Below are 24,032 nucleotides of genomic sequence, written 5' to 3' on the forward strand. Positions count from 1 at the left end.
ACGTCCACCCCCCCCTTCTCTATCCTAACTCTGATACATTGAGGTCCTTCCCCTCTACTTCCATCCTGATCCCATTGTCCTCAGATTTCTCTGGAAGGCTGACTCACTCTTCCCACAAATCTTGGATTTTTCTCTGGGCACTGGCTCATTCTCTCCTGTCTATACACATACCTTGCTCTCTTCCACCCTTCAAACCAACCAACCCACTCCTCTTAAGCCCCTGTCTTATTACTCTCCTCCTTTTCATATCATCCAAAATGCTGTCTTCTCTCTGCTTCCACTTCCTTACTTCTCACCCCTTAGAAATCTGTCTCCTGTTGGCTAATATGACAAAAAAGGAAAATAATAAATGTTGAAGATGTGAGAAAATTGGAACACTAATGCATTGTAGGTGGAGCTGTGAACTGATCCAACCATTCTGGAGAGCAATTTGGAACCATGCCCAAAGAGTTATGGGGTTATGTATGCCCAACAATACCACTACAAGGTCTGTATCCCAAAGAGATCATATGAAAAAGGGACAAGAACCCACATATACAAAAATATTTGTAGTTGCTCTTTTTTGTGGTGGCAAAGAACTGGAAATCGAGGGAATGCCCATCAACTGGGGAATGGCCGAACAAGTTGTAGTATATGAATGGAATACTATTGTGCTTTAAGAAATGATGAGCAGGCAGATTTCAGAAAAACCTGGAAAGACTTAAGTGGACGGATGCTGAGTGAAGTGAGCAGAACCAGGAGAACACTGGTACACAGTAAAAGCAACACTGTGTAATGATCAACTTTTTTTTTCTTTTTTGAGGTTTTTCCCCTTTTGTTCTGATTCTTTTTTTACAAGATGACTGATGCAGAAATAGGTTATATATGTACAATCACATTAAACAGATTGCTTGCTGTCTTGGGAAGGGAGGAGGGAGAAAAATTTGGAACTCATAATCTTACAAAAATGAATGTTGAAGGGGCAGCTAGGTGGCAGAGTAGATAGAGCACCGTTCCTGGAGTCAGGAGGACCTGAGTTCAAATCCAGCCTCAGACACTTAACACTTACTAGCTGTGTGACCCTGGGCAAGTCACTTAACCCCAATTGCCTCACCCCCCCCCCAAAAGAATGTTGAAAACTATCTTTAATCCACATCTGATTGCTTAACACCTCAGGGAGGGGAGAAGGGATAAAATTTGGAACTCAAAACTATAAATAAAAATGTTCATTATTTTTAAAAAAATTATAATTAAAATAAAAAAGGAAAGCTATCTTTCCCTATAACTGGAAAAAAATACTATTAAGATTGAAAAAATATAAAAATAAAAATCTGGCTCCTGTCCTTATCAGTCGATTTAACAGCTGTCCAGGTACCAATGCTCTTGTCTTTACTGAACCCAATGGCCTCTTCTCTTTCCTCATCCATCTCGACCTCCTGACAGCCTTCACTCTATGGATTACTTCATGCTCTCTGGAGTTTCCTGACACTTCCCCTTGAGGCTTCTCCTCATTCCCATCCCTGTCCTACCATCTAAGGGTGGTTGTGCCTCAAGATGGCTTTTCCTGTCCAGGGCTGGCCCTCTTCATGTCTTTGCTTCCTTGGTGACCAGATCAGCTCCTCTGGGTCGGATCACCACTGATATGCAAATGACCTAAAACCTTTATAGAGAGCCCCAGTCTACATCCTGACACCAGCCTGTCGACGCCCATTGACTTGGATATTTTCAGGTTCTGTAGACATCTCACACTCATTATGTCCTCCCCATCTCTCTTCCTAACTTCCCTGTTTCTGCTGAGGGCAGCAGCAGCAGTCACCCAGCTTTGACTTCTCACTGCCCACCCGCCATCATTTATCTATTCTGCCTCCATGGCATTATTCACATTTTCCCATTTTGCTTTCTTTCTTTCTTTTTTAGTGAGACAACTGGGGTTAAGTGACTTGCCCAGGGTCACACAGCTAGTAAGTGTTAAGTGTCTGAGGCCACATTTGAACTCAGGTACTCCTGACTCCAGGGCCGGTGCTCTATCCACTGCACCATCTAGCTGCCTTTGGCGCATCCTTGGCATATCTTGGTCAGACAGGATCACCAACACAGAAGTGCTCCAACACGCGCAACTTCTGAGCATCTACACACTACTGAAACAAAGACAGCTGCGCTGGCTCGGTCATGTGCACCACGTGCAAGACGGGTGCATTCCTAAAGACCTACTCTATGGTGAGTTAGCCTCAGGCCAAAGACCTGCTGGACACCCCCAGCTTTGCTACAGAGATGTATGCAAGCGAGACTTGAGGGCTCTGAGAACAGACATTGGCAGCTGGGAGGAGATGGCCAAGGACCGTGCCCAATGGAGTTCAGTACTTAGAAGCAACTTGCGTGCAGCTGAGATGGGCCTTCAAGCTCTGGAGGAAGAAAAACGAATGAGATGCAGGAACCAACGGGCAACAGACAGCGCAGTTTTCCGATGTCCTCACTGAGGCAGGAGCTGTGGCCTGTGGCTCTTCAAGGCGCTGATCTATGGTTGTCCACAACTGGAGGAAGCCTACCACTCCATGGCAGCTCTCAACTATTCCCTTCTCTCCATTCATATAGCACTCCACCATTTGGTGGGGTCTTCACTGGTATCTCTGCTTCTGGTGCCTTCCCTCTCCAGTGCACTCTCCTCATGGCTACCAAGGTAACCACATCGTTGCCCACTCTATCTCCAGCAGCTCCTTATTACCTCTAGGCTCAAAGGCCTGTTATGACAAGCCCTTCACAAGCTGGCCCCAGCCTCCCTTTCCACACCTACTGCCCACTGCCTTGCTTCATGTTCCCTGATGCTTTAGCCAAACTGGGTTGGTTTCTGTTCTGTCTCTGGTCATTGTACTTTTTTTTTTTTTTTTTGGGGGGGGCACCAAGGGCAGGGCGATGAGGGTTAAGTGACTTGCCCAGGGTCACACAGCTAGTAAATGTCAAGTGTGCTTTATCCACTGCGCCACCGCCACCTAGCTGCCCCTTGGTCACTGTACTTTTGCCCAAGCCAACCCCCATACCCAGAATGCCCTCTCTTCTCATCTCTCTTTCTGAGAAATCTTAGGCTCCTGCAAAGCTCATCTCCAATGCCATCTCTCCAGGAGGCATTTCCTGATCTTCCCTTCACATACTGATGGTTGGACACTGTTTTCTCTGACAGAGTGTAAGCCCAAAGAGGGGAGGGAGGGAGACTTACTTTCTGTCTGTGTCTCCAGGGCCTGACACAGGAAGGCACCCACTGAACTCTTGCTGACTTCTGAGTGCTGAACAATCATGTATACAGGCCTTCCCTTGTCCCCAGGCTGGAGGAATACATCCCACTGTGACTGATACTCAGTCATACAATGGAAGCCTCATCGCCCGAGTTTTACAGCCAAGTCACCTGGAAACTTGGCCCTGGAGCCAGAGCAGAGGAGGAGGTTCTCAGGCCTGTTTTCATTCTATCTCCCTTTTCCTCTCAGTCAGCAGTAATTTCTGTCAGTCACTATATAGATGACTTTGTCCCTAATCCCTGCCCGCTTGGGTATCAGAGTAACCTCAGAGAGATCACTTGGAAACTGGGGACTGTTATTCTCATGGCTCCAAGTCAAGGTCTGGGTGAGGGAGATGAAATGAGAGCCACGGATGCTGTGGAGACCCTTCCCCTTCCTTCGTCCCACTCAGCAGGAAGGCATGGGCAGGGGAAGGATGGAAGATACAACTCCTCCAACTGGCCTAACTCAAGCCCCTCCTCTCCCTAATTCCTCACCTACAACAAAGTGGGATTCTTCAAACACACACGTTCATGTCATTCCCCTATTCAATGAACTCCTGTGGGAACAAATACAAGCTATTTGGCATTTAAAGCCCTTCATAGGGAAAAGAGCAATTAAAAGAGTATTAATAATAACAACTGCTAGTATCTATACAGCACTTTATTTTATTTTTTGGGGCGGGTCAATGAGGGTTAAGTGACTTGCCCAGGGTCACACAGCTAGTGTCAAGTGTCTGAGTTCACATTTGAACTCAGGTCCTCCTGAATCCAGGGCTGGTGCTTTATCCACTGCGCCACCTAGCTGCCCCCCTGTGTATTTCTTAAGATGCCAAGGAAGTAAGAGCAGGAAGTTCATAAAGTAGTACACACTAGCATGAGTGTTTTAAGAGTAGAGAATTCAAGTACTTTTTTTTGGTTTGGTTTTGTTTTTTAGTGAGGCAATTGGGGGTTAAGTGACTTGCCCAGGGTCACACAGCTATTAAGTGTCAAGTGTCTGAGGCTGGATTTGAACTCAGGTCCTCCTGAATCCAGGGCCAGTGCTCTATCCACTGCACCACCTAGCCGCCCCCCATCTCAGGCCAGATTTGAACTCAGGTCCTCCTGAATCCAGGGCCAGTGCTCTATCCACTGTGCCACCAAGCTGCCCCACGTACTTGTTTTGAGATACAAAAGAGACCCATGGTTTCACTGAATTCTCCACTGTGTCCTGCTGTGTGTACGGAAATACTTTTTGGGGGGTTCAAAATGAAGATTTTACTTTTCACAAGGCCTTTCACAACCTGACTTCCCCCACCTGTTGCCAATAGTCCATGTCTTCTTTGGAACAGCCAACTCTTCATCTCCCTCCCACAACACCTTCCATATCTGGCCTCATGCCTTTGCACCCAAGCCTGAAACATTCTCCCTGACCGCCCTCACTACTGGTGTTTTCCCCACCACAAATTACTTATCTTTTTTTGCTTATTTTTGTATATCCAAATTTACATACGTGTTGTCTCTCTATATGGATTGGACGCTTCTTGAAGGCAAAAAGCCCATTCCTCTTCTGTCCTGGTATCCCCTGGGCCTATCTCAGTAGGTGCCTCCTCTACATGAATTCATGCTACCTATCCCTAACCCTCAAGTAGGGAAATCAGGCTGAGTTTGTTCTCATCCTAAAGCCCAAACCTTGAGTTTGATCCAGAAGAAATGTCACTGTGGATAGGGCTGAGCTCACTTGGCCTCAGAAGTTTTACAGTGTGGAAGCCCTGGCTGAGGACTCATCTCGGGAGATTCCCCCTGTGGACATTTCTTCAAATCCGCTTATCGTGTGTGCTAGCTCGGCTTTCCCGGAGAAGCTGGCAAGTCTCTCAGACATCTTGATCATTTAAGCAAAGAAGCGATTAGTCTGGTGAGTGATAAAACCTGAGAAGTCGGGCACAAACTCTGCCATCCTGGATAGAAATGAGATCAGTGATAAGACAAGGACAAGGACCGAACACAGCCAGCAGCTGGCTCTGATGTTTATCTGGGACCCCTGCCTGGTAGTGGGGCAGTCTGCCGAGATGATCCTAACTGAGCAGGCTGGCACCGTGCACATACCTCAGCGACCACATCTGAAGTTATCTCAGGGCCTCTGGGAAAGAAGCCAGTCAGATCCCCTTATTTGTAGCAAAGCAAACAGAGCTATATTAACTCTTTTGGAGAGTCAGCACTTCAGTTAGAAAAAACAGGTCCATAGAGGGGAAAGAAATATGTGGCAGCGATAGCGAGCAGCCTCAGAAGTGCTGCCAGACCTTGGCCTCATGCTCCTCTTCTCTTTCTCTCTCACACCATCCCCTTTCCCCCATTATTCACTTTACACTGGTTAAGAGCTTCATTCTACCCTGGCCACTCATACAGTGTGACTCAGGGAGCCCTGGGGGAGAGGCTGAAGGGTCGTCTGGTGAGATGGCCAGAGAGGAGGAAGAGACCAGGAGATTCACCAATGGAACAGTCAGAAGAGAATCTGAGAAGCAGGAGATCCAAGACAGCCAAGAGAGACAGAGATGGATGGAGAATTCCCAGGCAAAGGTGATGGCAGCTGATGGTGTTCAATGGTACCCGGGTCAAGGAAGAAAACTAGGCCTGAGCACAATCCGTAAAAGCTTTGCCCTGTGTCTAGCACTGTGTTCTCTCAGTGGCCACAAGGCAATAATTAGGTAAAGATCAAAAGCGGAAAGAAAGGTTCTGAATGCAGAAGGGAAAACTGCCTCCAATCATTCAGGTATCATCCATGATCAATCGCCCATTTGGCCTGTGGGCCTTGCAAGGGGCGGCTTTTCTCTCTTCCAGGGAGCTGATGTCTTTATGGCTCCCACTCCGTATAGCTTGTGTTCTTTACAAACGACACCATACATGACCCCCACCAATGGGCAAAGTGTGTACTTGCTGCATCTGCTACAAGTGGGAAAGTCAAAAGGAAACTGAGGGGGCACGTGGCCTCAGCAGCACTTTCAGTCCCGTCCCCATCGGTGTCTCCTGCTCTCAAAGAGCATCTTTTGTTCACAGTGAGAGTCCCCAACAGGGCACCCTTCATTCTGAGCAGCAGCTTTTCTCAGTCACAAGAAGCTCTGCCAGAAAGTGGACTTGAGGGGTGGGCCGGCCGGTCGGCTGATGGTAACCAGGCAGACAATGCTGCTGACCCTCTTCTCAGGCCCAGCACTTGAGCTGCACGTGACCACCATCCCCAGTGACCACTGCGCCCAGTCAGGAGGTGGCACACGCCTCTCCCGTGACGCCTTTGTCTGGTTAAGGAGCAGAAGCCTCGTTGGGCTGAGGGTTGAGGCACCAACCCCACCCTAGCTGGGAGCTAGCCAGCAACCAAGGCAGGTTTTCCTACACGAGAAGTTTGTTGATAAAAAGATGTGAATGGCTGCCCACGATCATATTCTTTCTCCCTTCTCAATGTGGCTGTGACTTCTTCCTTTCTGAATGACTGTGGTCTTTCAGGGCAACCTGGTTTCTGCATCAGCCGATCCCACATTGCCACAGATCTGTGATAGGGCTGGGCGAAGATGCTGTTACTTTGAACAAATTATTTTTAAACATCTTCAGGTCAACAAGGGTTCAGCTGGTTCCATTTTTGGATCTTGTTTCCCTCATCAGAATGGCAGTCTCCTTCAAGCTCGTCCTGGACAGCAACAGGCCTACTGTTATTTACACCCAACTATGGATTTCGGGAATCTATACAAAGCTTGTGAAGTGTGACAGTGAGAGACAAAGTTCTTTGTGAAAAACTGTTTGCCAAAATAAATTGTGAGGTGGTGCTTAAGTCCTGAAAGTCAAAGGCGGGGGGGGGGGGGGGGGGGGGGGGGGGGGGGGGGGGGGGGGGGGGGGGGGGGGGGGGGGGTGGGGGGGGGGGGGGGGGGGGGGGGGGGGGGGGGCGGGCGGGGAAGAGGATCCAGAGCAAGGAGCATCAATTTAAGAGCAAACTTCAATCTACCTGACTGAAATGGAGGAGGACAATCTTCAGGGCCTTTCCCCTTTCGTATCCTCAGAAGGTACCTTTTCAGTCATGCTCTAAACACAACTTTCAACCTAAAGTTGCCCACACAACTGCTGATACAACACTTATTCTCTAACCTACCTCTAATACTGTTCCAGCCAGTGCACACCCCCCCATAACCAGTATATAATCCCCTAACACAAAGGCCATCGTTTCTACCAGAATGTCAATTATAGAGAAGCTAAATGATAGGTACATACATGACAACTACCAAGAAGGTGGAAAGGTAACATCTCAGAAGGGGCACAAACTGCTCTGTGTGTATGTGTGGGGGTGGGGGGGAAGAGTAGTAGCTGGTGACCTGGAACCAAAGTCAGAAGAAAGACTGTGCTGGATCTATGGATCTAGGGATCTAGGAGTCATCGGCATGAAGATGCTGATAACTGGAGCTTACAAGTGAGTCTAGAGAGAAAAGAGAAGGAGGACCACTCCAGAGTTTGGGGGCACAGCCAAAGGCAGATGGTGGGACAAGGAAGAAGATCCAGCAAAGGAGACTGGGAAGGAACAGACATGCAGGAGGAGAACCAACGAAGAGAAACATCCAAAGAGGATCCTGGTGGATTATGAAGAGTGTGAAATACTGCAGAGATCCAGAACAGTTGAGAAACAGAAAGAGGCCACTGGATTTGACAACTAAGGGGGTCACTGGTAACTTTGAAGAGAGCAGTTACAGGTAAATAATGAAACTGAAGCCAGACTACAGAGGGTTTAGAAGACAGTGTAAAGAAAGGAAGCAGAGGAGATGACTGTAGAGTTTAGAGGAGAAGGGGAAGAGAGATGTAAGACAATAGCTTGGACAGCAGGATCTAGTAAAGTCTTTTTAAGGCCAGTCTGTTTGTAGGGAGTAGAGAAAGACAGGAAAAAAACTAAAGACTTGAATGAGAGTGGGGGCACTAGGCAATGTAAGACAGAAGGAAATGAGATCGAGCAGAGGTACAGAGAGGTGGACCTCAGCATGAAGGGTCACCTCTCTGTCAGAGGCTGGAAGAAAAGCGCAAACGATCATCACGACAATAACATTTATACTCCACTTTAAGATGGGCAAAACACTAGACGTATATTCTCTCGGTGGTGCTCCTCTTTTGAAAGAGGTGCTATTATGATGGCCACTTCACAGTTGAGAAGAAAGTGGGGTATCTGCCTGAGGTGCCACAGCTAGGAAAGGCCTGAGGTAGGATTTGAATTCAAGTCTTCCTATACACGTCCTAGTTGTGGGCAGCGGAGATGGGTCTCCGGCTGAGATGCTCTGGGACAGGCCCTGGAGGGAGCAGAACAAAGCACTGGCCAGAGTGGCTGGAGCAGAATCCTGGGATCATGTAAAATGAGAAGGGTCTTCTTTAGACTTCACTAGACAGATGAGCATCCTGGGGGGGAGGGGGGGGGGGCCCAGGGCTGTGCAGTGACTTGTCAGTCACACGGGTAGTGACTGCTAGAGGCAGGCTCTGAGCCTGAACCCCCGGATTCCAGAACAGTGAGCTTTCTGCTGAATCATGGGATGGCACTGGGAAGTCAGAAGGACAGCCTTGCATGCACAACAAATTTGCATTGAAACAAAGACAAGACTGCCACCAGCTCCAATCAGTACTACCAGAATTAAAGCAGAGGAGGGTCAGGGTGTGGCAAGGGATGCCTGCAACAGGAGAAGAGAGCAAGGGAGCCAAGAATAGAGATAGTTGAGTAGTGGACTGGCTCACTGAGGGGGTCAGGACTTGCAGAAGTGCTGGGAGTCATGGTAAGGATAAAGAAAAGGATGAGGGGGCAGCTAGGTGGCACAGTGGATAAAGTACAGCCCTGGATTCAGGAGGACCCGAGTTCAAATTGGACCGCAGACACTTGACACTTACTAGCTGTGTGACCTTGGGCAAGTCACTTAACCCTCAATGCTGTGCCGGAAAAAGAAAAGGATGAGACACATCCAGAAAAAAAGAACTGGAATCTGAATGCAGACTAAACCAAACCATTTCTACTTTTGGGGGGGCTTTGGGGGAGAGATTTTCCTTTTGTTCTGATTCTTTTTTCACATGACGAATGCGGAAATATGTTTAATGTGACTGTTTATATATATAACCTATTACAGATTGCTTTCTGTCTTGGGGAGGGAGAAAATTTCAAAATCTTATAAAAACAAATGTTGAAAACTATCTTTACATGTAACTGGAAAAAAATAAAATTGAAAAAAAAAAGAATGGAATGAGAAACGAAAGGCTAAAAGATGGTCATCTTGAACGTGGAAATGAAACTATTGTGGGTGACAGCAAAACCCAAGGTATTACCATTCCTGTGTGTAGCTGAGGAGGAGTGGAAGAGGATGTCTTGATAAAACAGAAGACCAAGGAAGTGGGAAGTGAGGGGATGTGAGGGAGTATCAACATTCTGTTACACCTATCTACTTTCGTTTTTCCCCTTTGTGATAAACTTTTTTTCCCCCGAGTTAAGTGACTTGTCCAGGGTCACACAGCTAGTACGTGTCAAGTGTCTGAGGCCGGATTTGAACTAAGGTCCTCCTGAATCCAGGGCCGGTGCTTTATCCACTGTGCCACCCAGCTGCCCCATGATACACTTTTATTACTGAAAGTTCTACAAAGCGAAAAGGAGAGGAATAAATGTCTATTAGTTAATGTCTGTTAAATTCATAATAAAAAATGAAAAATTTTTGATATGAATAGTTTTTGAGATAAGACATCAGAAACACTCTGAAAAAGGGTTGATATTTACTAATAAGCAGAGAAATTCCACTTAAAATAACTGAGCTACTACTATATTCCCATTAAAAAAATTACTGTTCAAGGGCAGCTAGATGGTGCAGTGGATAAAGCACCGGCCCTGGATTCAGGAGGACCTTAGTTCAAATCTGACCTCAGACACTTAACACTTACTAGCTGTGTGACCCTGGGCAAGTCACTTAACCCCCATTGCCTCACCAAAAAAAAAACAAACAAAAAACAAACAAATTACTGTTCAGTCATTTCAGTTGTAACTGACTCTCTGTGACCCATTTGAGGTTTTCTTGGCAAAGATGCTGGAGGGGTTTGCCACTTCCTTCTCCTGCTCATTTGACAGATGAGGAAACTGAGGCAAACAGGGTTAAATGACTTGCCCAGGGTCCCACAGCTATAAGTATCTGAGACCAGATCTGAATTCAGGAAGATAAGTCTTTCTAACACCAGGCCAGGCATTCAATCCACTATACCTGGCTGCATTAAGTTAGAAAGATGTTAAAAGATTTTTTTTTTCACTTCCCTAAAAAGTATTAAATTTTTTTAAAAAAAATGAATGTTGAAAATCCTCTCCAGTCTCTCCTCCACCCACTGAGAAGGCAAGCAATAAGATCTCAATTATACAGATGAAATCATATTTCCACATTAGACCATGTTGCAAGAAAAAAATAGAGTGAAAATTCTGCTTTAATTTGCACCCAGAGTCCATCAGTTCTCTCTCTGGAGGTGCATCGCCTTTTTCATCATGAGTCCCTCTGAACTGTCCTGGACCACTGTACTGACCAGAGGAGCCTAAGCATATGTAAGCACTTCTCTTCATCCTCCTAATAGCTGTCATTTAATTAGCTCACTGAAACAAATATTTTAAAAGTCAAGTGAACTGACTTTTCATGCATCAAATGTTAAGCTAAGTCCATTTCTTCCTGCTCGAAGTTCAACTGTGTTATTATTCACTGTGGTAAGTTAATGTTTCCACACCAGCCCTGATATTTTTAGCACTCCTGTTTTGATAAACTCATGGCAACCTCAAAAAAGAACAAATCAAAGTCCACTTTTTGCCACAGGAAACCAGTTCAGCCTCGGTGTTTTGAAACATGCTATGGGAGAATAAGAAAGAAGCTCAGGATCCCTCAGCTCAGAGGACTGGGCACAACTAGTGGAAAAAATGCCCCAGGAGAGGATCCCTTTGCTCTGTCCAGAGGCTATCTCAGTGTTAAATGGAAAAGTGTTACGGCAGGCACCACACTCTCATTAATAACAGAGTGTCTACTTTAGGAGGGGTGAAGCGCCACTCAAGCTCTGGAAGGGAAAACACTCCCTCTACAACTTTGAGAGCTAAAAGACCAACCAAGTTGGCTGGAGAAGGGACAGGGATAGAGGGTACAGGCTTCTCCTTAGCTAGGGAGGGTCTTGGCCAGCCAGTGCAGTGCAGTGCAGTGAAGAGCATCCAAAGGCCCAGCTTTGAAGCCTCACCCCACTACTTAGTGCTGTGAGACTCTGGACAAAGTGCTCAATCTCCTGGTCAATAAAGTTCAGGGCTCCCCTTCGCCCGTAGAACTCACTACCAAATCCTGTTTGGTGCCTTCCAGTCTTCTTCAACCTCCCCATCATCGTCTTCCATGTAGTCCTTGAGTCACTGACCCAGGCCTCCTGGGTGTGCTGAACTCAAAACACATCCTGACTCTGGACACCCTTGGAAAACTCTCCTTCATCCCTGCCTCCCTTCAAGTCTCGGCTAACAACCTCACCTCTGCAAAAAGCTTTTCTGGATTCCCTTAAAGCCAGCGTCTCCCTCTGAAATGACTCCCAATTTATCTTCAATTGTTTGCATGTTGTCTCCCACATTGAATCACGAATCCTGTGAGTGCAGGGGCTATATCTCCAGTGCCTGACACTGAACAGGCACTCAATCCATTCTAGCTGACGGCTTTCCTAACCATAAAGTCAGGAGGCCAGACCACATGACCTCTGACGGCCAGGGGACCCTGCTCTAGCATGGGAATGACGTTCACACAGCCCCACCTGCACATCTTTTCATATGGGCCTGACATCCCTCTGAGGTGATAGCCTGGTGACTCAGTACACTGGTGCAGGCTATACCTCATGCACATGCTCTCATCCTGTGAGCATGATTGCCTTCTCTGAGTCCTCCACAGGGAATCTACCCAATGAGCTGAGGCCCCTTCTCAGGCCGTCAGTTGACAAGTATTTATTAAGCACCTACTAGGTGCCTAGCTAGCAAGAAAGACAAAAGATAGTCCCTACCCTCAAAGACAATATGCAAACAACTATGTGCAAACAAGGGTCCATGAAAGGTAATCTCAGTGGGAAGGCATTAGCAAGTTGGGAGGTCAGGGAAATGCTTCTTGCTGAAGAAGGCAGGTTATGAACTGAGTTCTATATGGCCATGAAAGCCAAAAGACATCAGGGGAGAAGGGAGAGCATTCTGGGAATGGAGGAAAAGGTCTTGTTTGAAGAACAGCCAGGAAGCCAGTGTCACTGGATCCAGGAGTAAGGGGTAAGAAGACTGGAAAAGTGGGGGTGGAGGATATTACGAAGGGCTTTAAAAGATGTTTTTATTTGATGCTATAACAGGGAAGCACTGGAGATGATGGGGGTGGGAGTGGGGTGGGGAAGCCTCGATGACATGATCAGTGCTTTAAGATCACATGGGAGCCAATCTCCAATGGATAAACGGTCAGAGTTTTCAGAGAAAGAAATCCAAGACAAGAAGGGAAAATGACAAATGCTGAAAGGACTATGGGAAAACAGGCACACTGATACTGGTTCAGCCAGTCTGGAAAGCAACTTGGAATGATGCCCCAAAAGCTATTAAACTATACAGATCCACATTCTTTGGGCCATGCCACTAATAGGTCTATCTATACCCCAAAGAAATTTAAAAAAAAAAAAAGAGAAAGGGCCTACAAATATAAAAAATATTTATAGCTGCTCTTTTCAAGGTGACAAAGAATTGGAAATTGAGGGAAAGCCCATCAATTGGGGAATGGCTGAAAAAGTTGTGGTGTATGTATGTGATGGAATGCTATAGGGGGCAGCTAGGTGGCACAGTGGATAAAGCAATGGCCCTAGATTCAGGACTCGAGTTCAAGTCCAGTCTTAGACACTTGACACTTACTGGCTGTGTGACTCTGGGCAAATCAGTTAACCCTCATTGCCCTGCCCCCCCCCCCAAATCAAACAAAAAACCCAAAATAAAATAGCTGTTAATGAGCAGCAATGAAATGGGAATGCTATTGTGCTGTAAGAAATGATGACGGGGATGGTTTTAAAAAACCTAGGAAGGGGGTGCAGCTAGGTGGCACAGTGGATAAAGCACCAGCCCTAGATTAAGGAGGACTTAAGTTCAAATCTGGCCTCAAACACCTGACACTTACTGTGTGATTCTGGGCAAGTCACTTAACCCTCACTGCCCCATCAATTAAAAAAAAACAAAACTAGCAAGACACACATGAAATGCTACAAAATGAACTGATAACTATACTGTAAAGACAATTAACTTAACTTAGGAACTCTGCTCAAGACAATGGAACCAACCAGTTCCATAAGATTCATATTGAAATATGCCATCCACTCCCAGATAGAGATAAGATGGGAAGGAAAGCATGCAAAAGTGAAAATAAAATAAAATGGATTTTTTAAAAAAAAGATCATTTTGACAAGTGAGTAGAGAATGGGCAAGAGTGGGAGAGACTAATAAGTTTTTTCTTATCAAGACTTCTTTACATTGGTTAAAATTACACAAGTAGTTTATTATTTCCACTTACAAGTGAGAAATTTTTTTTTTTGGTGAGGCAATTGGGGTTAAGTGACTTGCCCAGGGTCACACAGCTAATAAGTGAACTCAGGTCCTCCTGACTCCAGGGCCGGTGCTCTATCCACTGCGCCACCTAGCCCTTGCCCCACAAGTGAGAGTGGGATTGGGGGAGAGTAACTGCCCCAAGTGTCCCTGCCCTCAAAGGGCCAAGATTAAAATCCAATTCACCCCAAATCTATCAGCATCTATCAAAGGGCCTTACTTAGCTGAGTAATACTTGACTGTGACAGTGTGACCAGAACTTCCCTACACCTTAGCAGACAGTCTTTCAGAGTTACTTGGGCCAAACAATTCATCGCTGCAGCCGCCAATGTGGGGAGGAGTCTCTGAAGCTGACTCAGCTGGTCCCTGGCATTCCACTGGCGTAACCTTTAAACTCTGGGCCAGCGGGCCACTGCTACACGACCATACCACGAGACACCAGATTCAGATATGAAACACTTACATCATCTCGTCAATGTTCATCCATGTTTGATCAGAATCTAAGTTTCCTGAACAGCAACAAGGGGAACATTGTGAGTGAAACTGCAAGCCCTATAAACAGAAGGAGGGAAGGGGAAAATACAAACCTGCCCAATTTCCTTTGTTTGGGCCTCAGTTTACTCACCTGTAAAGTGATGGGGTCTGACTAAATATTCTCTAAGGTCGACCATAGATCATTTGAGCCTTCCCTTAAAGCACACAAAGGCCATTTTAAAGAGACAATTTGCCAAAGCACAATCTAACTTCCTTTGAATAAAGGGCGAGAGAGATCAATGAGAGAGGAAAAATTCAGCTTCTGGACATATCACAGCAGTTTCCTATGCAAGACTGTGTAAGGTTACTTACTGCAGTTCAGAGAAAATGAATTCTCTGGCACCTATGCCTGCTGAGTGTGATTACATATGGCTACTGAGAACCCCGGCTAGGGACAGGTCCTCACTAACACAGGATGTTTGCATGATGCCTGTCCCCAGCCAATGAGCACACCCATAGCCAACGGGAGTGGGCAGGGCTTTACCTTGGAGCAGAAAGTAGTCGCAAGTGGTCCGTCTGAGGGCTGCCTTGGCCTTGTCACTGCTCCAGTCCACCTCCAGAGCCTCCTTGAATGGACAGAAAATCACTTTCTGTGGGACAAAAAAACCAAAGCTGTCTTAACTACCCATCGGCCTGGGATCTGTGCAAGCAGAATCTCCCCTACAAGGGAACAACTTCCCAAGTTAAGTGCATTTTACATCTTTCAAGGAAAGCCCAAGCAGGACATCTGAGTCAGAGAGCTAAGACGAGCAGAGAGCAATATTCGACCCTGCTCTTTTACAATTTTGCTCTTCTCAGGGAAGGCAGAGCAAACATGGCCCAGTGGAAAGGACACCAGGTTGGGAAACCTCTCTAATTTTCTCTACTCCTGGTTTCTCCTGTCCACTTACCACTGACCCTGAAAAGCTCATTTCCTTTCGCTGGGGCTGCATGTCCTCTTCTGTGAAATAAAGGGGTCTGACCATGTGTATTTTAAGGTCGTGTCCAACCCCCAAATGAAGAAAATCTCCATGCTTCAGTCTATTTAGTGCAAAAATAAAAACAGCACGGTTTGACATCTGAAGAAAATTCATCTCATATTACCCCACAATCCTTTATTTTATTATTATTTTTTTTTTGGTGAGGCAATTGGGGTTAAGTGACTTGCCCAGGGTCACACAGCTACTAAGTGTCAAGTGTCTGAGGCCAGATTTGAACTCAGGTCCTCCTGAATCCAGGGCCGGTGCTTTAACCACTGCGCCATCTAGCTGCCCCAATCCTTTATTTTAAAAAGCTATATCATACTTCTACAAATAAAACAGAGAGGATGGGCTTGATTATTTTTGTTCCTTGAGAAGAGAACCAGGAGCAAAAGGAGAGAAACTTCCTAATAAGGGTCAGCTGAAAATGGCACAGGAACAACTTATTGCCTCCAAAGAGAGTCCATCCCAATGCGGCCCAGACTACTGAGTCTGACTCAGCCTCTGTGAAAGGTGGTTAGTCTGGCACAACCAATTCTTCATGAAGTTATGTTGGCTCTCGTGATCGCTAACCAGTCCCTTAAACATGTCTGACAATTCTGCCAGGATTCAGTAAGCTTACTGGGCTCCAATACGCAGATTCCACTCTTTGCTAATCATATAGTGCCTCTCCCAATGTCCATGACCTTTCTTTTTCTTTTCTTTTTTTTAAGTGACTTGCCCAGGGTCACACAGCTAGTAAGTGTTAAGTGTCTGAGGCCGGATTTGAACTCAGGTCCTCCTGACTCCAGGGCTGGTGCTCTATCCACTGCGCCACCTAGCTGCCCCTTGTCCATGACCTTTCAAGGACTCCTCCAAGCAGTGCAGCAATCCATCCACTAGTTCTTTTGAGCAGTGACAGTCCCATCTTACTACCTCCCTTCTCACCCTGGGTATCAGCTCCTTATCAGTGATTTCTGTTCTGTCCTCTCTAGTTTAGAGATCATTCTACCTGGCAGAGCAGACACAATCAGATTAGGATGTGCACTACCATCTTTCCTCAGCCCCCCACACAGAATCTATACACAGCCTTTCTCTGGAGCTCCTCTCCATTCTTCCTCAGCATCCTTACTAGGAATTTTATCTTAACAGGGCCTTTCCAGCCTTTTATTTGACTCCCCTGTTACCTCCCCATGGTTTCCTTTTATGTACATGTCCTTTTTAAAATAAGTGAGTTCAGGGGCAGCTAGGTGGCGCAGTGGATAAAGCACCAGCCCTGGATTCAGGAGTACCTGAGTTCAAATCTGGCCTCAGACACTTGACACTTACTAGCTGTGTGACCCTGGGCAAGTCACTTAACCCCTATTGCCCTGCAAAAAAAAAAAATAATAATAAAATAAGTGAGTTCAGGGGCAGCTAGGTGGCGCAGTGGATAAAGCACCAGCCCTGGATTCAGGAGTACCTGGGTTCAAATCTGGCCTCAGACACTTGACACTTACTAGCTGTGTGACCCTGGGCAAGTCACTTAACCCTCACTGCCCCGCCAAAAGAAAAACAAAAACAAAAACAAATTCAGACTAGCAATTCACCTAGGTGATTCCTCCACTGAGGAAAAAAATTACCATTATGAGAAGAAATTATTGAGTTCTATTCACTGGTCAGAAAGAGATCCTACAGATGTCTGGAAAAAGGAAGTCCTTGGGGGAGGCTAGGTGGTGCAGTGGATAAGTTCAACCTGAACCTGAGTTCAAATCCGGCCTCTGACACTTGACACTTACTAGCTGTGCAACACTGGGCAAGTCACTTAACCCTCACTGCCCTGCAAAAAAAAAAAAAAAAAAGTACTTCTTCACTGTTACATCCCCAGTGTGCTGACCTGGCAATATCTTTCTCAAATTCCTCATCCATTTCTTTTTTGCCCAGGTAACCTGGAATATGTGAAGACATTGCTTTTGTGTCTGTTGCTGATGATCCTCAACTCCTAGACTCAGTCTTCTCTGGTGGTTCAGACCGCTGCTGTGTGAAGTTTCCCCTCCCGTCCTTCTTGGGCTCTGCCAGAGCTATCTGCTTCACAATTTCAAAGTATTCACCTGAAAATCTCTTTTGCCTATGACCACTTAAATAGTAGTCACTTAATTTAGAGAACTAGTTTATTTTATTTTATTTTTGGTGGGGCAATGAGGGTTAAGTGACTTGCCCAGGGTCATACAGCTAGTAAGTATCAAGTGTCTGAGGCCAGATTTGAACTCACGTCCTCCTGAATTCAGGGCCAGTGCTCTATCCACTGCACCACCTAGCTGCCCCAAGAGCTAGTTTATAAAACAAGGACCAAACTAACCCATAACAAAAAATACTATTAATCAGTCTACTAAAGTCTGTCTCTCTCTATGTGTGTGTGTGTGTGTGTGTGTGTCAGTATGTTAAAAAAATGAAAAAAAGACAATTATAAAGACTGTGAACATATGCCAAGAGATGACTATCTGGTATACTGGGCAGTTCAATCATGTCATCCAGGCAGTACCAAGATGCTTGTTTAAGCAAAGGAAAGTTCAAATTGCTACAGAAGATTAAACAAGCATGGTTTTCCTCCTTCCCACAGCTGCTGCCTAGAGGTTCCAACACATTGTAAACAGTGCTATATGACACACCATAGATTGTTTGGCTGCCCCAGCACTCTTGGCAAATGACACCAACCTCCCAAGATATAGCTAACCCAGTGATGCTGAATACCAGAGCGGTCTGCCAGACAGCTCTTAAAGAAGTCTTACCGGAGAAGTCTGACCATGCCAGAAGCTAGAAGATAATCTACTTTTTTTTTTTTTAAATCAAGTTTAAAAAAATATGAACATCAATTCAGAGACATTACTTGGCTCTTTCCCAGGAAAAATCCTCCTAAGAGTCATCTTACTGTTAGCTTTTTCTTCCTGTTGTGAGCACCAAAGTTTTCCTGCACTACTGGATTTCATCTGGTACGTCTATGGCACAGGGCAAAACGATCATCTGCTTGGGGAGTCTCAAGGAGAACATTCAGAATCAGGAGAAATGGGTTCCAGCCCTTGCTGGCCTTGAGCAAATGCCTTTGCTGCTTGCCCGGAGCCTCAGGATCTTTATCCTGTAAAACCCTCCTTCCTTGACCCCTGTACACCTACCCCACAGGAACAGAGGAAAGATATGATTATCCCCACATAGACAGACATAATCTATTGTAAAGAGAGAATTTAGAGCCACTATTCCTGCCACTAAGCTGGGCCTCTCACGGACCCCAAGGCATGGCTCTTCCACAGATCATGCTCAGTGGGATGCAAGAGGAAGAGCATTGCAAAGGACAGTAATAATGCCTGGCCTTGAACCCTGGCGCTCTCACTTATCCCCGTGGAACTGGAGGGAATTCATTTAACCTAGCCTGGACTCGCCAGACTCATCTACAAAAGAAGGAATTTGGAGAAGAGGTATCTCTTAAGGTCTCTTCCATCTCCAAATACCATTTCTATTTTCACCAAATCAGACAATTTTGAATAGGTTCTTAGACATCTAGCTCACCTCTTCCTTTTGTAAGAGGAAGCCGAGGCCCATAGCAGGTGGTTTATCCTGGGTGATCTATGTAGCAAGGGGCAGAGTTAGCCTTTGGAACCCAAATTCCAAACTTTACCACCATGCCATGTCAATGGAAATAAAGCAGACTGCCACTCAACAGAACTGGGCTGAGGTCCTGGCTCTGTCACAGAGGTGGACAGACACCTTCAGCAACTTAAGCCCACTGAGCCAGTTGCCTCAACTGGGAAATAATGATTTAATACCTGTGTGACCTGCCTCATTAAAAGATGTAATGGACACAAAGCATCATGTAAATAAACAGCAGGATAACCGGACTGTCCTGTTGCCTGATTCTGCCCAGTACTGACCAGAACAGACACTCAATCAATAGCTGCTCATAGACCAGCACCAGCAAAGCAAGACTTATTTACCTAAGGGTCAGAAGATAGAGTGGAAGTTTATACAGCATAAAAATAAGGAGACGGCTGAGTACCGGCCAGGACATTTCATCAGATATGAGGAAACTCCCTCTGCCGGTGCAGGCTGGCATCTTCTCTGGGCGGATCTTTCTCGAGTGTGTAATAGAGTGGACACTGGGGTATACTTAAAGAAGTATGTGGCTTCTTATCAGCCAGGCACACGAGGGGTACAGAGAAAAAAAATGAGTAGTTCCAAGGACTATCATAAGTTCACAACTTATTTTAATCTAACTCTGAAAATAGGCATCATATTAATTTTGAATGTGGCTCCAAATAGAAATATGATCAACTAAATGGAACCTCATTTCATAATTTGCATATTCAATTAAGTCAGGAAATACTAGAGGGGGCTAAGGGGCATAGCAGCCAAAGGCTGGACTTGGGGGCCAGAAGGATCTGAGTCCAAATCCCATTAAGACACTTACTAGCTCTGGAACCCAGGGGCAAGCCACTTTGTCTTCCTTCCTCCTCAGTAAAATGTAGATAACAAGAACACCCACCACACAGAGAGTCGCTGTGAGGAATGATCGGCATACTAAATGCAAAGTGTTTTACAAACCTTAAAGCATTGTAGAAACATTAGTTGCTATTCATCTTTTTACCACCACTACCACTATCACTAGTACTAGAAAGAACACTGGATTAGGAGAAGACCTGGAATCTAGTTTTGCCTTTACCCATTAACTAGCCACGTGACAAAAAATCGGGGCCTCAGTTTCCTCCTCTGCAAAAGAAGATTGACAAGTATTTTCTGATGAGAATAAGAAAGTTCAAGGAGAGTATGCCAACTATCTTCAAACCATTGGGGGGTTGTCATGGGAAAGAGAAATTTGACTTCTTTTTGATGCTAATAGGCAGAAATAGGAGCAATGGGGAGTAGTCAAAGCAAGATACATTTTGTCTCAATATAGAACAGAACTTTCTATCAACTTTAGTTGTCCAACACAAGTGGCAGAGAGGAAGCTCCGAGTCACTAGAAGCGTTCAAGAAGAGGTTGGAAGACCATCTGTTAAGGATGTTACAAAGCAGATTCCTACGTTGGGTGGGAAGCTGGGATTAGACTGCATGAGGTCCCTGCCTCAGGATTCTGTGACCCAGATCTGATCTGGATCTCAGGTTACTTTCTCATCCTGAAATCCTGGTTGGGTGCTTTCTCCTCAATCCTTTGGTGGCAGCAGGCAATATCACAATAATTTGTTTCTATACTGCTTTATTTTAGCTGAAGGTTGCAGTACCAAAAATGTCATTTCCTTTTCTGGGGGACAATGTTATTAAACTTAGATGAGGGAAATGCCCTAGACATAGTTAACCTAGGTTTTCGTAAAGCATAGGACAAAGTCTCTTGTGCTATTTTTGTGGACAAGACAGAGAGATGGGTAACGATAACAGTATTACGTGGACTGAAAATGGAAAGCTGAAGACTAGATACACAGTCATCCCTACTGGCTCAATGTCTACTCGTGAGTACCCTGGGTACCTAAGCCTGGCCCTGTGCCCTTTAACATTTTTAGCAATGACCTGGACCAAAGGCATGGTTTATCTAATGTGCAATACATGATGCTCAAAGAGATTGGTAACAAGTAGATGACAGACTCAAGATTAAAAAAAAAAAGCCACACTCTAGAATATGGGGCCAAATCTAGCAAGATGAAATTTAATGGAAATAAATGTCAAATCTCACACTTGGCTTTTAAAAGATGGAAGTGATGTGGCCAGATGGTAATTTGTCTGTAAGGGATCTGAGGGTTTCAGTGAACTGCGAGCTCATGGAGTCAAGAGTGTGAGAGAGCAGCCAAAAGAGCTCACACTACCTTAGGCTGTCCTGAGAGGCCCCTTATTGAGGACAGAGCCAGGTGAGATTGAGTATTAGTCAGATTACACCTGGCACCACATTTTATGAAGGGTGTTGATAAATTGGAGAGAGTCCTAAGGCAGGCAGGCAGGCAAGCAGGATGGTTAAAGGCCTCAGGGTAAGTCCCATACAAAGATTGGCTGAAGGAACTAAGGCTGTTTAGCTTAGAGAAAAGTGGGGGGGGGGGGCGGTGCCAGCTAGGTGGTGCAGTGGATAAAGCACCAGCCCTGGATTCAGGAGGACCTGAGTTCAAATCCGGCCTCAGACACTTGACAGGTACTAGCTGTGTGACCCTAGGCAAGTCACTTAACCCCCATTGCCCCGCCAAAAAAAAAAAAAAAAACAACCAACAAAAAACCCCAAAAACAAGTAGCCTGGGGAGGGAGGGGGAATATGACAGTTGTTTTCAGATATTCTCAAGGCTTTCATCTGTAAGAAGATGCTCTGGGGAGGGAGGACAGAACAAGAGCAGTGAGTCTGCAATACACAGAAGCTGATTCTAATGTTGAATGGGCTGCTTATTCATGAGGTGCACTGACTAGATGGGACGGGGCAGCTAAAACAACTATGACCCTAAAACCTTGTCTATACCAAGCCTGCCCATAAAACCCCTCATTCTGGTGGAGATGGACACTGCCTTACCCTTGAGTGCTAGACAGAGAGATGGAGATAGGAAGAGAACACCTGAGTTTGCACCTGGCTCTGCCCCTCACCCATCTCTGTGCCTCCACTCCTTCATCTACAATGAGAGGGCTGGGCTAGGCCACCTGAGGCCCCTTTGAGTGCTAATCCTTCCTACTGGTATTTTCTGGGCCTCAGAATAACATTCAAAAGCTCCACGAAGGCGGCAATATAATATTCCTGAGGAGTTACTCCATTTTTTTAAAGGTTTCTCGTCATCGCACCAGGCAGATTCAGGAATACAAAGCCTACCTTGGGATGCTTTGCACCCCTGGGAGACCTGCATGAACATTTACCAAGAATCAACTGGAGAAGCTGGAGGTACCTGCTTTCCACTGAACTAACAAAGGTGACTCTTTACAATTTAGACAGGGGGCAATGTCTGCTGAATCAGGGAACCACCAAATTTCAAAGCACAAAGGGCCCACAGAGAATGACTAATTCTCACCCAAACACTTCATTTTGCAGAGGTGGTTCTCGAAACCCAGAGAGCTGACTAACAGCAGAATCCCAACCAGAATAGAGGGATACAGACTCCTGGGCCTATACAGGGCTTGCTGGAGGGGCTCCATAAAGCCCCGGTTTGGAATTCTGGAGATGATCAATAGGAATGCATTGCATGCATCAAAACCTTAATAGATAAGGGTTGGAGTGCCAGTTCAAAATGTCCAAGGGGAACAGCTGACTAACAATGTCAGCTGGAGAATATTTTGATACCTTAAAATTGGGCCCTGGGTAGGAAGAAGGGCTTGTTAATTGACAAGCTAGATGACTGGGGCACAAAGGCCCTGGGGAGTACATGACGGGGCAGCCAACATTCCCCTCATAGTTAGATAAAGTAGCTCCCACAAGGGGATTTCCAGAGCAGCTCGGCAGGGCACAGGCACGAGGTATAGCGGTGTCAAACTTCCAGCTGTGAGTGGCTAACAAAGCCGGGCACTAACTTGATTTAAATGTAAAAGCCCTGCTCCAATTCCAGAAGGCCTTAAAGACATAAACCCCTCCTCACCAAGGCCAAGTGTCACCCCGCTAAGAGGGCGTGATTTATAAACTGACAGCACCCACAATGCAGCTTTTATACTCCTGCATTTGTTAACAATTCATCTCCCCCAAACCCTCTCCCTGCCATTCTGAAGAAGCTTGACTGAGCAGGGCGAAAGGGGGGTGGGGGTGGGGGTAGGGTGTTAAGTTTTGGTCAAAACACCAACGCTCACTCTGAGGATAATTAAGTTACTGTGAATAGATACTTACTTGGAAATGGACTTTGCAATTTCCTTAAGACATATTTCTTACCATGGTTTTAAGATATTCAAATAGAAAACACGACAACACTTTTAGGAGTGGTTTCTGCAGCTAGGAATCAGTTTAAAAGGGATTAAACGAGAATAAAATTTTTAAAAACCCAGTCTAGAATGTCTCTGCTGCCTGTTATTTTTCACAAAACATCTGACACTAAAGAGTAGCCAGATACCCCACGTCTGATGTGTCCTCCGCCTCCATCAATTTTTTGGCCCCCATCTATTCCCATCCTCATCTTACCAGCCACCCTCCCTCTCTTCATCTTTTCAGACAACAAACCAATTCAAACAGCAGCTGATGAAACAAAGAATCACCCTAATGTGTTGCCCCCCTCACCCCTTCTCTAGAATCTGGACTCTGGATTTTTAAGGCATCCAACTCATAAAATGACCATCTGAACAAGAGTAGATCATACTTAGAGGGTTCAAAGCGCTTTTGTCACAAGTACCTCATGTGATACCATCTTGATTTTACAGAGAAGGAAACCAAGGCTCCCTGAGGAAAAAGCCTTATCCAAAGCCAGCAGCTGATTGGCAAGCTTCGGATCAGGGCTTTTTCCTTTGGGAATCTGGTGAAGCCTAGAGAGAATTCTGTCTCAGAACACGGCCCCAGATTAAGAAGCTGTGCTCTAGTGGGCAGCTAGGTGGCGCAGTGGGTAGAGCACCAGCCCTGGATTCAGGAGTACCTGAGTTCAAATCCGGCCTCAGACACTTAACACTTACTAGCTGTGTGACCCTGGGCAAGTCACTTAACCCCAACTGCCTCACTAAAAAAAAAAAAAAAAAAAAAAAGCTGTGCTCCAGATGTTCCTTTTCCCTCAAGCCTTTAATGGGCTATTTACCTCTTTCTATTCAAAGCTAATTCAAATACCAGCTCCTTCATCACTCATCACCGCTGTGGTCCC

The 24,032-nt window shown here is 45.8% G+C and overlaps 1 protein-coding gene across 1 annotated transcript in view; it reads right to left on the bottom strand.

The window, feature by feature from the left end:
* Window positions 1-24,032, bottom strand: part of SAE1 (SUMO1 activating enzyme subunit 1) — a 59,891-nt gene that overhangs the window by 11,025 nt on the left and 24,834 nt on the right. Inside the window, exon 6 of the mRNA XM_043994911.1 lies at window positions 14,830-14,935. Coding sequence (XP_043850846.1) covers window positions 14,830-14,935 — 106 coding nt within the window. The remainder of the gene's footprint in view (window positions 1-14,829; window positions 14,936-24,032) is intronic.

Source organism: Dromiciops gliroides, chromosome 3, assembly GCF_019393635.1.
Source record: "Dromiciops gliroides isolate mDroGli1 chromosome 3, mDroGli1.pri, whole genome shotgun sequence".
NCBI lineage: Eukaryota > Metazoa > Chordata > Mammalia > Microbiotheria > Microbiotheriidae > Dromiciops > Dromiciops gliroides.